The following is a 17,375-nucleotide window of genomic DNA, read 5'->3' as shown; positions in this document are numbered from 1 at the left end:
CAGTGGTAAAGAGCTTGCCTGTGTGAGGCACTGGGTTCAATTCTCAGCACCGCATTAAAAATAAATAAATAAATAAAGGTTCATTGGGAAAAAAAAAATATATATATATATATATAAAGTTGGGAGTCTGGGGGTGCAGCTCAATGGTAGAGCCTTACCTAGCATGCTGGGAAGCCCTATGTTCAATCCCCACTCCCACCCACCCACCCCCCCAAAAAAATTGTGTGTGTGATGGCACCTGCCTTTAGTTCCAGCTATTCAGCAGGCCGAGACAGGAGGATCCCTTGAGCTCAGGAGTTCAAAGCCAGCTGAGCAATAATGTGAAACCCTGTGTCACACAAAAAAATTGCACACTAAGGACCATCTGTTTTCCACAGGGGCCTATAGAGAGAAGTTTGGGGTCAGGAGTGGTAGGGGCTTGGTGCCTTTATTATTTATTATACTACTTATTGTCACTTTATAAATTGGTCCTTTGGTTTGGTTTGGTTAATCTACATACCCCATTTCCTCCGGAGAGCAGAAGGTTTCCCAGATTTCTCGCCCAAGGACAAGACCTCAGACTTAGGTAGATTCCAGGAGCCACAACTGAGCAAATCCTTGTAAGAAATGGAGAAAAATCAAATCCATCTGCATTGGTTGTTCCAGCCTCAGAAAAAGTGAGTTAGGGATGAGAGAACAAAGAAGCCTCCTTCCCTTATCTTTACTTGTCAGAATTGCAGAATTGGAGGAACCCCAAAGACTGTGTAAGCATTCCTAACTTTCTAATTCTGGCACAGAGACAGTCCCAAATGGACCTGCCCAGGCCCAAACAAAGAAGCCTTGGGCTCATGTTCACCTTACAGAGAACTCTCTGAGAACAGGCTTAGAAAGATATTGTATTGGGTAATTTCAAGTAAGCCCATAGTCATTCTTTTATCAGAATATTCTGGGGAAAATGCACTCTACCACCTCTTAACTTTATTTTCAAATCTCATCCTGAAAAAATTCTCCTCATTGGGCACCATGTTGTGTACTTGTAGTCCCAGCTACTTCTCAGACTAAAGCTGGAAGATCATTTGGACCCAGGAATTCAAGAACAGCCTGGATGACATATTGAGATGCTCAACTAAAAATAAATAAATAAAAAGATGTAATCTCAGTGGCTCAGGAGGTTGAAGCAGGAGGATCACAAGTTCAAGGACAGCCTCAGCAATTTAGCAAGACCCTAAATAAATTAGTGAGACACAGAATCAAATAAGGGCTGTGGAGGTGGCTTAGTGGTTAAGCACCCCTGGGTTCAATCTCTGGTACCAAAAATTTAAAAAAAGGAAAAAGAAAGAAAAGACAAAGGAAAGAAACATAGAATTATCCTCAGTTGTGGGCAGCATCACAGCATAATATACACCTTATTCTATGGGGTTGGCTGTGTGTGGGGCTGAGTGCAGTGCTGGGAATCAAATCCAGGGCCTTCTACATGCTGGCAAGACCTCTATCACTGATCTATACGTATAGGTCAGAAAGAGAGAGAGAGAGAGAGAATTTTTAATATTTTTTTTTTCGGCGGATACAACATCTTTGTATGTGTGGTGCTGAGGATCAAACCTGGGCCGCACGCATGGCAGGCGAGCGCGCTACCGCTTGAGCCACATCCCTAGCCCGATAATTTCTTTATATAAATTTGATATGTATTTTACCCAGAGCCAAAAGGAAAATAATTATTTGGCTCTAAAATGACAAGCTAAATTTGATTATAAATTGACAAGCTAAAGCTGTTAAACAAAAATTTGATTATAAGGGTTGGGGCTGGGGCTCAGTAGAAGAGCACTCGCCTAACATGTGCGAAGCACTGGGTTCGATACTCAGCACCACATATAAATAAATAAATAAAATAAAGATCCATGAATGACTAATAAAAATATTTTTAAAAATTTGATTATAAGAAGTGAAATTTTGCTGGGGATATAGCTCAGTTGGTAGAGTGCATACATCTCATGCACAAGGCCCTGGGTTCAATCCCCAGCACCTAATAATAATAATAATAATAATAATAATAATAATAATAATATATAAGAAGTAAAATTTCAAGGAAAAATAGACCTATTGCTATTAATTTTATTATACTAGAGTTTTTAAAATGAAAAATTTAAATTATTTATCTCTTGTAAGACTAGGGATTGAACATGGGGTTGCTCTACCACTGAGGTACACCTCCAACCCATTTTATATTTTGAGACAGAGTCTCCCTAAATTGCCCAAGCTAGTCTCAAATTTGCCATTCTCCTGCCTCAGCCTCCCAAGTTGCTGGGATTACAGACTAGTATGTGCCACTGTGCCCTCGGCTTATGGAGCTCTTTGATTAAAACTAGCCCAAAAATATACACACACTCACACACACACACACACACACACAATTTAGAGGAGAAAGGCTGGGTGCTTTGGCGCTCACCTGTAACCCAGCAACTTGGGAGACTGAAGCAGGAGGACTGCAAGTTCGAGATAAGCCTTAGCAATTCAACAAGTTCCTTGATGAACTTAGTGAGACCCAGTCTCAAATAAAAAGGGCTGGGGATATGGCTCAGTAGTAAAGCACCCCTGGATTAAATCCCCAGTAACCTACCCCAACCCCCAAAAAATAGAGGTGAAAGGCCACACTGATACTGATAAAGAAGAAATTTATTTATTTTTTCTTGGTACTTACTGGGGATTGAATTTAGGGATACCTTAACAATGAGCTACACCCCCACCCTTTTTCATTTTATTTGAGATAGGCTAAATATTCCTTGTTTAAATACCGATGGTTTGGGCTGGGGATGTGGTTCAAGCGGTAGCGCGCTCGCCTGGGATGCGTGCGGCCCGGGTTCGATCCTCAGCACCACATACAAACAAAGATGTTGTGTCCGCCAAAAAATAAAAAAATAAAAAATAAAAAAATACCGATGGTTAAGCTTTTTAGAAATGCAGACTGGGGTGTAGCTCAATGGTAGAGTATTTGCTAGGTTGCATGAAGCCCTGGGTTCAATTCCCAGTTCCTAGAAATCACTAAATAACCCATTTCCTCATAGAGATTACATCCTCCTTCAATTACTGTAAAAATAAGAGTTAATCGTAAAATAATAGCACCTAAGGTTGTTTGCCACATAGTAAGCACTCAAAAAATTATGCTTACTAATGTTAGTTACTATTCCAGTGAAACTCCTTAATAGAGGAAGCCAAACTCTCAGTGGATGTTGATGAAGTTTCCTTATGGTTTTTGCCCCTAGAATTAGTATACAGCTAACTAGTATACAGCTAATTTTATGGAATGATACTGGGTACCAATATAGAATTGGTACACAGTACCTTTCCATAAACCAGGGGGGCATGGGCACACATCCATCAAGAAAAATGGGTTTTCTTTCAATATCACAAAATACAATGGGCCAGACATGTTGGATGTAGTGGTGCATGCTGATAATCCCAACCACTCTGGAGGTTGAGGCAGAAAAATTACAATTTCAAATCCAGCCTGGGCAATTTAGCTAGACCTGACTCAACAAATAAAAAGGGCCAGGGAAGGGAGGGTTGGAGTGGGGGTTTGAAGCTCAGTGGTAGAGCACTTACCTAGCATGTGCAAAGCCCTGAATTTAATCCCCATTACTGGAGCAAGGTGGGTGAGTGTGTGGAGATGCCCTGATGAAGCCAAGAGGACCCCTGAGACCTCATTGTCTGGTTCTGTGGCTTCTTTATTAGTATCTTTTGTAGTGTTGGGGAATCTAACCTACTGAGGCAAGTGCTGTACCCCTGAGCAATGCCTCTCACACCACCTGTGGTTTTTCTAATCATTGAATTGGAATTGGCCTTGTGTTTTGTCCATCAGTCCTTGTGGTTCTGGTTAATGGGGCCACTCTGTCAAATCAATACACTCTGGTGTCTGACAAGTCATGTTTCTGAAGACAAAACCATGACCCACTGGAGTCCTGCCCCCTTAGGGCAGGTGAAGTAGGTCCTAGCCAGTCTCATCTTAAGAACTATAAGGGATATCTGTTCAGCTTGAAGACTGCTAGGTCCCAACCTAGCACTGTGATGGGCCCACCTAAATAAGCATTCCAAGTGATGCTCGTGTCCATGTGTATTTAGGAAATCCTGTTCTAATAAGATTTTGGTTTTTGGTACTGGAGATTGAATCTAGGAGTGCTTTATCATTACCTACAACCCCAGTCCACTTTTAAATTTTGAGACTGGGTCTCACTAAGTTGCTTGAGGTTGGCCTCAAGTTTGCAATCCTCCAAGCTGCTGGGATTGCAGGTGTGAAATAAGCACTAAAATGAGGTTAATTTGAGCTCAAGTTAACTGATGGGATTGGAAGGGGTGTGAGAAACTGGAAGGTAATATCCAATTTTAGACTTCTTGTGGTAGGGAAAAGAAAAGAAATACCTGGTAAACCAGATCCTGCCTTCTGCCTCTTCTAGGCTGGTTCAGGACTGTTTGTTGACATGGGCTTGGGGGGAGAGCTGGGTGGGGGAGGAGAGTGTACAACAACCTGGCCCATGGGAGGCAGTGGGGGGCTGTCCTGCAGTAGCCACAGGTCAAAGAACAGAGAAGTCCCAGTGCTACCTGCCCTCAGGCCTTGGCTCGGATTGGGTCCCTGGGCCAACACCCCAGGAAGTGGATAGGGCTTTGCTTCATCCTTCTTTAAGAATCAATGACATTCTGGGGACAGACATAACTAGGCACTAAAGTACTATGGGGTAGTGGCAGAATGGAACCAAAGACTGGTCACCAACACAAATTATACCAAACTACAAATGGACTCCTGGCTCAGCATGCAAGCCCCCTACCCAACTCCCAACCATCTCCTATGCTCAGAACAAAGTTCAGGGCAGGACCTGATTTTAGACTGGATTCTCACAGTCCACAAGCCCCTTTAACAGTGGGAACATCAGTCCTGAAGATAGAGGTGGGGGCTAGACCACAAAAGTACCATCCTCCAAGGACCTGTTCCAAGGCTCAACAGGGAGAAGAAAAGCTTCTTTGCTTCACTCTACAGAGCCTTGGGACCCTAACTTGGAAGAGGGGGCCCACATTCTCGGGAGCCTTCAGCAGTATATCCCCTCCTACCACTCGGTCTAGTCCAGGAGTGTGGCGTGTTGATGGGGGTGCTCACGTGCTAAGGGCACTCTGACAGCCATTCCCCATTCTTTTCTTCTAAACAGCAATAACTGTTCCCTGTTTTCCTTTTTAGTGGTGCTGGGCAGTTGAATCCAGGCCCTTGTGCACACTTAGCATATGCTCTACCACTGAGCTACATCCCCAGCCCTTATTTTTTGAGACAGGATCTAAGTTGCCCAGGCAGATCTCAAACTTGCTATCCTCCTGCCTCAGCCTCCCCAGTCTCTAGGGTCATAGATGTGCACCACAGTGCTCTGCTCTTATTTTCCTTTTACAAGAGTCTTGGTGGTGGTGGTGGGTCAAGGTCAAAAAAACAAACCAGTTATATGAATTATACTACTAGGACCAGGTATTGAGGGAAGGGGTCCAGACAGCTGTGGATAGTGGAAAGACAAAGGACTTAAAATCTGAAAACCATAGTCTGAGTCCTAGCAATATTAACAGTAAGACCTTTGGCACATCACTTGACCTAAGCCCACTTTCTCTTCTTTGTACAAAATGGGGCTACCATAAACCACCACCCAAGTGTGTTGTAAGTATTAAAACTAAAGCAGTATACAATTACCATCACGATTGCTACCAACTATCTGAATCCCTGCCCAGCAGACAACTGGGGTGCACCTATACCTCCTCTCCTCTTCTCTAGAGGCCAACCTTCCTGTTCCTCCTCAGTCCTGGAGAACGTGGTGTTAACAAGGGATTGTTGGAAGACCAGAGTGTCAGTTATGGAAATCTTTTTTTTTCTTTTTTCTATTTTGTGGTGCTGGGGATTGAACCCAGGGCCTTATGCATGTGAGGCAAGCACTCTACCTACTGAGCTCTATCCCCAGCCCCTAGATGCAACAATTAGGAAGAGCAAAGGGACAGGTTGAGTGCAGTGGCTCAGGAGGCTAAGACAGGAAGATCACAAGTTCAAAGCCAGCCTTAACAACTTAGCAAGACCCTAAGCAACTTAGCGAGACCCTCTTTTAGATAAAAAATATAAAGGGCTGGGGATATGGCTCAGTGGTTAAGTACTGCTGGGTTCAATCCCTGGAACCAAAAAAAAACAAAAAACAGAGACAAGTGACCAACTGTGGTCATCAGGGAACAAGGTTCAAGAATAGGCAGGGCCAGATGGAGGTGGGAGGGAGGCGGGAGCTGGTAAGGTAACAGCAAATACTTTGCACAACAAATGGAAAGGCTGGGGACAGGGAGACAGGAGAGAGGGAGGGAATGAGGGCAGCCAGGTGCCCAGGACACACATGCACAGCTTGAGGTAGGAGGGGTTGGTGGCTGGGAGGTCAGGGAGAACAAGGGCAGCTGCCACTGCTCCGTGAGTCAGCTGAAGGACAGCATGCTGACCCTCACCCTGTGCCCAGGCCTACTCCTCAACTCAAAATAGCCTTAGGTGCTCTCTGCCCTTGCTGCTCCCAACAGTTGACAGTTCAGCTTTAATCATCAGGGTTGGGGCAGCCATGCTCCCCTCGGCCCCCAAGGCTGGAAGGTGAGGGGCAAGATAGAGCAACAAGGGTCTCCAGGGCACCTCTGAGGGCTGAAGAGGACTCAGGAGTCAGAAGCAAAAGGCCAAAAGGTTTTTACTCTGTGAACCTCTTCTGTGGGAAGGAGAGCTCAGGGTGTCCATGGGAGGGGGTGCAGGGAGGGGAGCTCTGGGGGTTGCAGTTTTACTTCCTGTGGGGGAAGAAATGAGAGGAGTAGAGGTGGCTGCACCCTCCTCACAGGGACTGGAGGGACTCTAGTCCTGGTGCCCAGTTCTGACACCTGCCCTCCTAAGTGCACACTGGAGTCCTCGAAGTCTTGAAACCTGCCTGAAGCCCATGTCAGAAGAGGAATTCATGGCAGAGGGAAAAAGCTGGCATGGGCTAACCAAGGCTGCTTGGAGTTCTTCTCAGGGCTTGTTGTCTTTCCTTGGCAGGAAAAGGGCACAGCTGAGGCAGGAAGAGCTGAAGCCAGGAGGAGAGTCATCTTGCCTGCTGGAGCCGTGCCCCAGACTCTTCAGCTTTGAGGTTTGGGACTTCAGATCTGGTATGCTGGGTGAAGCTCAAAGCTCATCAGGGGCGCTGTGCGGGAGGGGGGATGCCTTCTGGATGCCCTCCTCTTCCTCGGGGCTGGGGTCTCCCTCAAGGCCTCCCAACTCCTTCCTCTGCTTGCTGCTGCCGCTCCTGCTGCCTGAGGCCTTGGCCCTGCTGCTCTTCTTCTTGGACTTTTTCCCTCCTAGGGCAGCTGTGTCCCCCTTCTTGCCAGACCACCGCTCTTTCAGGCAACCTAGGCAGGGAGAGAGAGACCGCAACAGAGCTACCTCAGGACCAGATTTCTGGGGAGCAACACTGACTGGGGAGCCACTGTAGCAACCACATCAGTGCCGACACAGCATCCCTGCCACCCGCCTCTATGTACCCCTCTGGGAGTGCCTCAGTTATCTGTGTTATCCTGCATTGGTTTTGGTCATATCTCATCAAGATCCCGAGGACAGAGATCACCCATGCTCTCTTCTGTCTCTCCTGCCCTCCTCCCAAGGGGGAACACAGGATACAATTCATCCCTACACTTCCCCTCCGACTCACTCGTATCTTTTCCTTTCAGCACATGGTTGGCGCAGAGGAATTCAGTCAGGTCCTCTTCCTGGTGGTTCCTGTACCAGTCCTCGATCACCTCCTCAAACTCTTCCACCAGCACATCGCACTGTGAATTCACAACACTGAACATTGGCCAAGCCCCACACTTGACCCACTCCTGGGGTAATGGTCTAAGCCAACCATCTACCAGGAGATAAGTGGGTGGCGGTGATCTGCCTGAGGAATCTGAAGCACAGGCTATCAGTGGCCTTCCTCAGTGTAGACCCAATCCCACCTGCCCATCTGGCACAGCAGATTGAAAAGCCCATACCTGTTTCTTGAGGTCAGCCACCTCAGCAGAAGTCTCATTCCACAGCTCATAGGGGATGTCCATCACCACTTTGACCCCTTTGTGTACCAGGTTGTGCAGTGTCTCAAAAGTCTCTGACATGCCCTGGAAGAGGCCACCAGACATGGGAAGTAGAGGCATCTTTGCTACCTCCCATCCTCCCCTCCCTGGTGTCTGAGGGCCTGTCTTGAGAGATCAAAAGCCTCTAATACATCTAGCCCTCAATGGCGCCTTCCTCTCCACTCTCTCAGGCTGCTTTCCATCACCCCTGCACACCCACACCCTGACCTACTTCCCTACACCTCATTCTTTCAAAGAGATCTGCTGTTGTCCTCAGGTTCTTTGAACTTAGACTCCTTTTCAGGAAATAAGTTTGTCTTGGCTCCCTCCCTTCACTGTGGCTGGGCACACTTACTCCCTATACCCAGACTCACTCTCTGCCCAGGTTCTTCCTCGCCTATGTCTTTATTTTGTAAGAAAATAGCAGGGCAGGAAAGACACTTTACTCTATAAAAGCTATCTCTGCCAGCTACCCTGGTCTTATCCCCAGGACAACATATTACCCAGTTCCTCCATCATCCTAGATTTAATTCACACATATACAACATACAGGGGTTGGGGAGGTAGCTCAGGAGTAGACTGATTGCTTAGCATATGTGAGGAGGCCCCAAGTTTAATCCTGATCTCCACCAAAAACAAAACAAACAAAAAAAGCATTCAAATATATCCTCTCCCCATTCTTGCTTCTCAAACAAGAAATAGTGTATCATACACAATTTTGCAGCTTGCTTTTTTTTCACTTAATAATATACCTTGGAGATCAGTTTAATTCAACTCATAAATAGCTGCCTCATTCTTTGGTTTATAGCTGCCTCACAGCCCACTGTATGGCCATCTTAATCTATCTACTGGTAGATAGATTGTTTCTAATTGTGTGCTACAGAAAATAATTTTTAAACATTTTTTAAATTAAATCAATCATGAATTTATTAGCTAAACTCACACAAGTTTTACTGTTATTTCATGTTTTTGCAGTGCTGGGGTCAAACTCAGGGCCTCGTGCATGCTGGCAAACATTCATCCACTGAGCCACATCCCCAGCCCTCTGATTTTTAAATACAAAACCTAAAACTACTGCTGCTTGAGACCATATCCTTAGGTATTCCAGGGGTTTACCTCTTTTACTAAAAGGCAATTTAAGGGGCAAATGTGGGCAATAACTATCTTACCACATGCTAAGAACTGAAGATGTAGAGAAAAAGCAATAACAGCCTTGCTATAAACAATGTCTTTCCAGAGACAGAAGCATCATGCACAGCAAGTGAATCAAATGTAACACAGGCACACTGGAAGGAGTCTAGAGAAGTGCTACCATGAGGGTATGGATGAGGAACTAAGCAATCACAATCCCCAAGTGTCTTCTAAGATCTTCCCTTCTAACCACATGTGCACATCCTATACCTTGCTTCGTCCTCTTTGCTCAAGTGTTTTAGACCCCCATGGGAGTTGTCAGCTGGTGCATTTCTGCCTATGTCCATGAATGAGGCAGGACCCTAATGGACAGCTCCAGGCCATCATGAATTTGTCTAATGCCACAGAAAAGTCAGGCCACTCAGGAGGAGAGGAGTGCAAATGGCAATCCAAGAGGAATAGGTAACAAGGGAGGCATCTCCTAAGACATGATCTGCAAATCACCCTCACACTAGCAGACATACTTAGATACAACACAGGCCTGGCCTCAGAGGGGATGAAGGACAAGCACAAAGCCAACCTTGGCAAACCGGTTGCTGCCGGTCCTCTCCTTGTGCAGGCTGTAGTCCAGGAGCCTCTTGCAAATGGTCTCAGTGACTTCAATTAACCGTAAGTCCCTGCCGAGACAGCAGTACCAGAGGAACTAAGTTCTCCTCCCAGTCCCAGTGGTTAGTAGTCCATCCCTCCAGCCCAGTTTGCCCAACACCTGAGCATCTCACCAAAGGGAAGTCAGAGCTGGAAAGAAGATAGTTCATCTGGTATGGGGGTTCTGAAATGCTGGAACACAGACCAGAGAGACAACATTTTAACAGCTCTAAGGGAAGGACCTTCTTTCTTTCCTTTTCTTTATTTTTTGCAGTACTGGGAATCTAACCCAGGGCCTCACGTATGCTAGGAAAGTGTTCTACCATTTCAATTTTTGTTTTCTTAAATAAAGCCAAATGTATCAAATTTTGATGGTAAAATACCATTTCATTTTGAAAGAATGATCATAGTTAACAGAAGTTGTTTTTCTTGTTTAATATTTATATTTGGCAAGATAAAAATAAAAAGTTGATAATTGCATGTCACCACTTTATTTATTTATTTATTTATTTTTGAGGGTGATGCTGGGGATTGAACCCAAGGCTTTGCACATGCTAGGCAAGTGCTCTACCCTTAAGCTGCATCCCAAGCCCTATTTTTTTTTTTTTTTTAAGGCAAATCCCAAGTCTCTCGGGTTACAGGCATGCACCACCATGCCAGCTTCAATTTTTTTGTAAATTACATTGGTCCATGAAATCTTGGTCTCTGAATCACTAATATAGTACTATCAGTCTTGCTTTTATAGATGAGGAATCTGAGTCCCAGAGAAGTAAAGAAATTTATAAAAAGGTCAGCTAATTAGCTGGAAATAGAATCAGTGGGCACACTTGGGTCTCAGAGCTGACTCCCTTGTGGTGGGTTTGCCTAGCTGAAAGGGAAAAGGGAATGCCAAGCCCCCAACCCTGCCCCCCACCAGGTACAAAGCAGGCTAAGCCACTGAGTCCCCATTCACTTACGACTTGGTATATTTGACTCCAGAGGCCTTCCGGTCCAGGATGCCATAGCCCGTGTCAATCACCTCCTTGGTCTTACTGGTTTCCTCAAAGGCTGACTTCAGCTCCACAGCAACATATTTACACACTGCGGGAGGGAGATGCACCACAGCCCACTGAGTTTACAGGAGCTTCCGACCAGAGACAGCTCTCAGCAAGTCTAGGTGGGTGTCCTTTCCTAGCCTGAGCTAAGTCAATACTCAAGGCAAGAAAGGAGCTAGTACCAGACACCAAATGGGGTTCACTATATATGAAAATGGCCCCAAGAAGATCTACTGTCCAATGTTCACTCTTGGTCTGAATTCTCCTGACTACATTTCTGTCATGCCCCTCACACTGCCCTCACCTCATCACTTTACTTTTAAAAATGTTATACATAGAGCTGGGGATGGGGCTCCCTGCTAGCGCACTTGCCTGGCATGTGTGAGGCACTGGGTTCAATTCTTAGCACCACACATAAATAAAAAAATAAAGGTCTATCAACAACTAAATAAATAAAAGTGTTATACATAAACTGGGTGAAGTGCTACATGCCCATAATCTCAACTACTCAGGAGGCTGAGGCAGAAGGATCTCAAGTTCAAGGACAGCCTGGGCCACTTAGCAAGACCCTGTCTCCAAGTAAAAAATAAAAAGAGGGCTGGGGTCGTGGCTCAGTGGTAGAGTGCTTGCCTAGCATATGTGAGGTCCTGAGTTTCAATTCTCAGCCCCATAAATAAATAAACAAATATAAAGGTTCTCAACAACCAAAAAAAAAAAAAATTAAATTAAAAATAAAATAAAATAAAAAGGACTCAGTGGTAGAGTGCCCCTGGGTTAAATCGCCAATACAGCAAAATAAATAAGTAGTAGCCAAGCACAGTAGCCTACAACTGTAATCCCAGTTATTCTTGGGGTTGAGGCAAGAGGACTGCAAGTTCAAGGACTGCTTCATTAATTTAGTGAGACCCTGTCTCAAAATAAAAAGGGCTACTGATATACCTCAGCAGTAAAGCACCCCGGATTCAATCCCCATTACCAAAAACAAGAACAAAACCCACATACGGAAAAGCTCAAAGAGTGCAATGAATAACAATATCCTTCTGCTCATATTCAACAGTTAATGATTTGCCATAATCTCTCTCCAATATCTAATATATATCTTAATAATATATACATTGTTTTTGCTAACCCAATTTGAAAGTATGAAATTTCATCCCTAAATATATCATCATATACCTCCCAAGAACAAGGACCTTTTATGTAACCATAAAACAATTACAATGTTGGAAAATTAACAATAATTCTGACATCATCTAATAGTCCATATTAAAATTTGCCTAATTGTCCCTAAAATGTCTTTTTGTTTTGTTTTGTTTTGTTTTGTGGTACTGGGTATTGAACCAGGGCCTTGTGCATGTGAGGCAAGCACTCTACCATTGAGCTGTATCCCCAGCCCCCTAAAATGTCTTTTTAAAAAATATATTTATTTATTTATTTTTATTTTTATTTATTTATTTTAATATTTATATTTTAGGTTTTTTTTAAGGTGGACACAATATCTTTATTTTATTTTTTATGTGGTATTGAGGATCGAACCCAGCGAGCATGCTACTGCTTGAGCCACATCCCCAGCCCTTAATATTTATTTTTTAATTGTAGTTAGACACAATACCTTTAGTTTATTTGTTTATACGTGGTACTGAGGATTGAACCCAGGGCCTCCCACGTGCTAGGCAAGCACTTTACTGCTGAGCCACAACTCCAGCCTCCTAAAATGTCTTTTATGGTTGTTTTATTACTAGATTTCATATGTGTTTCAACACCAGCTCTATATTCCTGACAAATTAATTCGTTTCATCTCCTCCAGAGAGGCCTGATTCCTACTGTTTCCATACATTTATTTTCTCATTTCCTCTCACTCTTCCTCAAACAGTTATTAAGTAACTCCTGGGTGTCAGGTACTGTTTGAGATACATAGATGAAAATAAGGGCCCTTCCTTCTTCCATATACTCAGTGTAAAGAAGCAAAGTTATAAATAATTACCACTGTATAAGGAGTGCTATCTATAGGGTATAGGGTCCTAAAAAAAATGATTAATGCTCCTTTAGGGGCTTCTATGTCCTCTCCTATGTCACATTAAACCCTCCTCATCCAGGAAGCCTCCTGAACTAATAGTTTTTTTTTTTTTGGGGGGGGGGGCGGTAGGATTAAACCCTGGACTAATAGGTTTTTTTTTCCTTTCGGGGGCGGGCAGGTGGTAGGATTAAACACTTGCTAGGCAAATGCTACACTGAGCTACATCCCAGCACCCCATCGGTTATGGTTCGGATATGTGGTGTCCCCCCAAAAGCTCATCTGTGAGACAATGCAAGACTGTTCGGCAGGGCAAAGTAGCTCTAAGCAACTCTAAATAAAATATTAAAAAAGGGCTGGGGATGTGGCTTAGTGTTAGAGTGCCTCTGGTTCAATCCCTGATACAAAAAAAATAAATAAATAAAGAATGTTCAAAGGCAAAATGATTAGGTTAGGATAGGTATAACCCAATCAATAGCTTAATCCATTGATATGGACTAACTGGGTGGTAACTGTATGCAGGTAGGGTGTGTCTGGAGGAGGTTGGTCACTAGGTGTGTGCCTTTGGGGCTTTAAGGTCTCTATTTTGGCCCTGGTGAGCAGAGGTCTTTCTCTGCTTCCTGATTGCCACGTGCTGAGCTGCTTTCTTCCTCTACACCCTTTCACTAGGATGTCCTGCCTCACCTTGGGCCCGGGGTTGGCTGACTATGAACTGAGACCTCTGAATTATGAGCCACAAATAAACTTTTCATCCTCTGCATTGTTCTTGTCATATCTTCTGGTCACAGTGACAAAAAAGCTGACTAAAACACCATCTGCTCTTGATTTCATTCTGGGCCTCTGCAAAACTCACTCTCCCTAAGAGACTCAGTCATCTCAAGAGTCTCTCCATCTAGATAGACTACACAGGTCCCTAAAGGGGCATCACATATTGGGATTTTGTTTTCCTCTATTGCTCTACTCTGAGTATCTGTGCATGTTGGATGCTTGATTAAATACTGCTGATAGAGCCAGTGTTTGTAGCCTAGCAGCTTCTGATGCCTCTGAATGGAATAGTTTGCAGGCTAAATGCATGGTGCACTGTTATAACATTGATTGCAGAGTTTGGTCAAAAACCAGTTTACACAAAAATAAATACATCCCCTGCAGGCTTGCTTGATGAAATTTTATAACAAATACATTAACTGATGCCTTGGAGAACTTGGAACACACAAAAGTTCCAAATTATAAGCTGGTGATCTCAGAGTCTACAATGCATTGAGGTCATCTCTCCCTGAATTTCCATCCAGAACTATCTGGGCTCCCTCCCCTCTTCTGTCCTGAAAAAGTTCATCATTTTTCTGCTCCTCTGCCCCCTTCTCCCACGCCCTCAACATGTAATATTCCAGGAGGTGAAATAGGGAGATTTGGAACATCCTTTCTCTCTTATACCCACTGACCACAAACTTGCCTCCCAACTCTTCCAAACATTACCTCTTCAATACATCCTCTGGGATCCCTCAGAACCAGACCTGGAGGAAGCTCATGGCACAGACTGCAGACCCTCACAGACATCCACCCACTCTTTTTCTGGGCAGACTCTCTTTTCCTCTGTGCCAGGACCTGTTCCACTCAGGTTACTGAGCCTGAAGGCAAGCTTTGTGGGCCAGACACAATCAGCGTTTAATAACAAAGGTGTAATAATAATAAATATAAATAAATGCAATATTAAGAGGAACTTAAGGGTTGGAGTTTGCCAAGCCATTCTGTGACTGAAAATCCCTTGTAAATTAATCTTCACCAATTACAAAATGAGATTAGGCTATTCAGAATGATTTCTAAGATCCTTGCCAGCTCTATGCTTCAAGTCTGTGAATGCCTGCTAAGGAAAAATATGTGAGCTTTTCAGACTATGAGAATTATAAAAGAAAACAGTAAGAGCTTCTTGGTATCAGAATAAGATTAAAACAAACAAAAAGGAAGTGAAACACCAAAGTGTATCAGTTAGAACTAGAGGAAGAGTGGAAGGAAAGCATCTTGACATAGGCTAGATCTACACTGGGTGCCCTACCCATGAGGTGAGGTCAGCCATCTCTGGAGCATCTCTCAATATCTTTATTTTACGTTTATGTGGTACTGAGGATCGAACCCAGTGTCTCATGAATGCTAGGCGAGCACTCTACCACTGAGCCACAACCCCAGTCTCCTGTTTTTCTTTTGTGTGTGTGTGTGTGTGTATGTGTGTGTGTTGCTGAGTATTGAACCCAAGATCACTTTACCACTGAGATACTTCTCCTGTGTGTGTGTGTGTGTGTGTGTGTGTGTTACTGAGGATTGAACCCAAGATCCCTTTACCACTGAGATACGTCTCCAGCCTTTTTTAATATCGAGAATGCTATGCTGCCCAGGCTAGCCTCAAACTCACAACCCTCCTACCTTGTCCTCTCACGTAGCTGGGATTACAGGCGTGCCATCAGTCTGCCTGGCTTTTAGCATTTCATTTTCAATCCCTCAAATGGAAGGATTATGTGTTCCAAATCACCCACCCCCACTTTCCAGTACTTAGGGAACATCTGCCCTGGTGCAAGCTTTGAATTAAAATAAAATGAATCTATAGCCAACTTTCTGGGGAGCCTGTGGCTAGAGTGTGGGAAGGAAGGAGTGAGTATTAAGTTCAAAAAATGGAGGAAAAGGGCTGGGGATTTAGCTCATTTGGTAGAGTGCTTGCCTTGCATGCACAAGCACCACAATCCCCAGCACCACACACAAACAAAAGGCAGGGGGAGATGAGCCCTTCATAATTTTGTATCTTTGCCCAGATCTCTCTTTCTCAAGGTCCTGCTTCCACCCCTATATCTTGGGGTCTTCACATTTATAAAATCTTTCTCCCTCACTAAACTCCCCCAAGCTCTGTGTTTGCCCTAAAGTGACCTCTTAGGCCTCAGATCCTCCTTCCTGAACACACACTCACAGGCCCTTCATTTAATCATGTGTACTTCAAAAACAATTTATTAGGACTTGATAGATACTGTGTAAATAAAGATGGAACAAGAGACAGGGACAAGAGACTACTACAGAGATTAGGTTGCAGTGTCTGTCCACACAAAGAGGGAGTATCAGATTCTTCTTCACCCAAGATGAGTCATATGGAGCTTTTCAGTTCCTCAAAACTCGTCCTTTGCTTCCCAGTCTGCAGGCCTCTGCATTTGCTTCTGCATCTGTGGTTTCCTCTGAGAAGGCTACTCTCTCTCCACTTCTTGTCACCTGGCCTAATTACTCTGCAGGCTTCCTATAAGACTTAGGGAAGTCTTATGACCCCTCTAGATACATCCTTCCCTCCAGCCCAATATCTCCTGGCTAGAATAGCTGCTCCTCACCGGCCCCCAAAGCCCGGTACCTCCCTATCAAGGAACCTCTCGTCCACCCCTCCATCCCAGCGCCCAACACAGTGCCAAGCACACCGAAGGTTCAATGAACGCTAAGACCTCGCTCTAGAGCCTGGGATCCTCCATCCATCCACTCTACTGGGAGAGCCCCGCCCCCAAGCCCGCCCCTCAGGCAGGATACACCCCGTGGGCCCCGCCCCCTCACCTTCGCATTTGCTGGGCAGTCGAACCCAGTCGGTCTCCTCGGCCCTGGCTTGGCTCGGGCCCAGCTCCGGGGCCGGCAGTTGCAGCAGCAGCAGCAGCAACAAGGGGAAAAGCAGAAGACAGCGGGGCGCGGGCTCGGGTAACAAATCCATGGCCCAGCCGGACCCGACCCGAGCGGACCGGGCGGCGCTTCCTGCAGCGCCGCGCGCTCCGCAGCTTCCCCGAGCCGCTTCCGGGACTGCACACGTGCCTCAGCGTAACCACAGCAACAGCGAGCCCCTGGCCGCCCCCTCCTCTGGCTGATTCAGACCGCCTTCAAAGCGGACGAAGGCCCGCGGACAACCCAGCCAATGGGCCTTCTCGGGATTTGCCTTTTAGCGAATGGGAAGACGATCTTTTTTAAGCCTCCGCCAATAAGAGAAAAGAGAGTTGGCCTCAGCCACCTAGGGCGACATCTTTTCCCACCCCCTAACAGAAGCTCCGGGAGAGGCTGGAGGACTCTGACCCAGGCTCTGAGTGGGCTAGTTCGGACACATTGGCCCTGGGAGCTCGGGGAAGACTTTTTTCCTGGTTTCCTCCGCCACCTTAAACGTCACTTCCCTCTTGGATTCATAAAGCCCCAAACTCTTATTGACCACCTGCTTTTTTTTTTTTTAATTGTTTTTATTACTGCATTATAGTTATACATACTATTGGGGTTCTTCTGGACATAATCATACATATAATAATGGAATATAATTTGCCTCATTTCAATCCCCAGTACTTCTCCCCGCCCGCAGCACCTGCCTTTAAATTTCGTTATTGTTGTAGGCCACCCTAGTAGGCCCACCGGGTGAGAGAAGGACTACTCAGTCTCCAATGCTCAGTAACCCTGTATTTGTCCTAGTGAGA

General features: G+C 45.1%; 1 protein-coding gene across 3 annotated transcripts; it reads right to left on the bottom strand.

The window, feature by feature from the left end:
- Positions 1–6,686: 6,686 nt before the first annotated feature.
- Positions 6,687–16,900, bottom strand: Cnpy3 (canopy FGF signaling regulator 3). Of its 3 annotated transcripts, XR_001503739.2 has the most exons (7): positions 16,486–16,900; positions 10,824–10,947; positions 10,002–10,059; positions 9,803–9,899; positions 8,014–8,136; positions 7,692–7,809; positions 7,347–7,392 (listed from the first exon to the last, which is right to left on the bottom strand). XR_001503739.2 is itself a non-coding variant. In XM_015487746.2 (6 exons), exons 1-6 carry the CDS (start codon positions 16,634–16,636, stop codon positions 7,169–7,171), a joined length of 837 nt encoding a protein of 278 aa, XP_015343232.1. In that variant the 5' UTR covers positions 16,637–16,778; the 3' UTR covers positions 6,687–7,168. The 3 variants fall into 3 exon arrangements, 2 of the variants coding, with proteins under 2 accessions (XP_015343232.1, XP_048661301.1); XM_015487746.2 differs by lacking the exon at positions 10,002–10,059 and having other exon boundaries at positions 6,687–7,392; positions 16,486–16,778; XM_048805344.1 differs by lacking the exons at positions 10,824–10,947; positions 16,486–16,900 and having other exon boundaries at positions 6,687–7,392; positions 10,002–10,020.
- Positions 16,901–17,375: the final 475 nt, after the last annotated feature.

The sequence above is a fragment of the Marmota marmota genome, unplaced genomic scaffold (assembly GCF_001458135.2).
Source record: "Marmota marmota marmota unplaced genomic scaffold, marMar, whole genome shotgun sequence".
NCBI classification, from domain to species: Eukaryota; Metazoa; Chordata; class Mammalia; order Rodentia; family Sciuridae; genus Marmota; species Marmota marmota.
The sequence above is the reverse complement of the archived record's forward strand: the minus strand, read 5'-3'. Positions and strand labels throughout refer to the sequence as shown.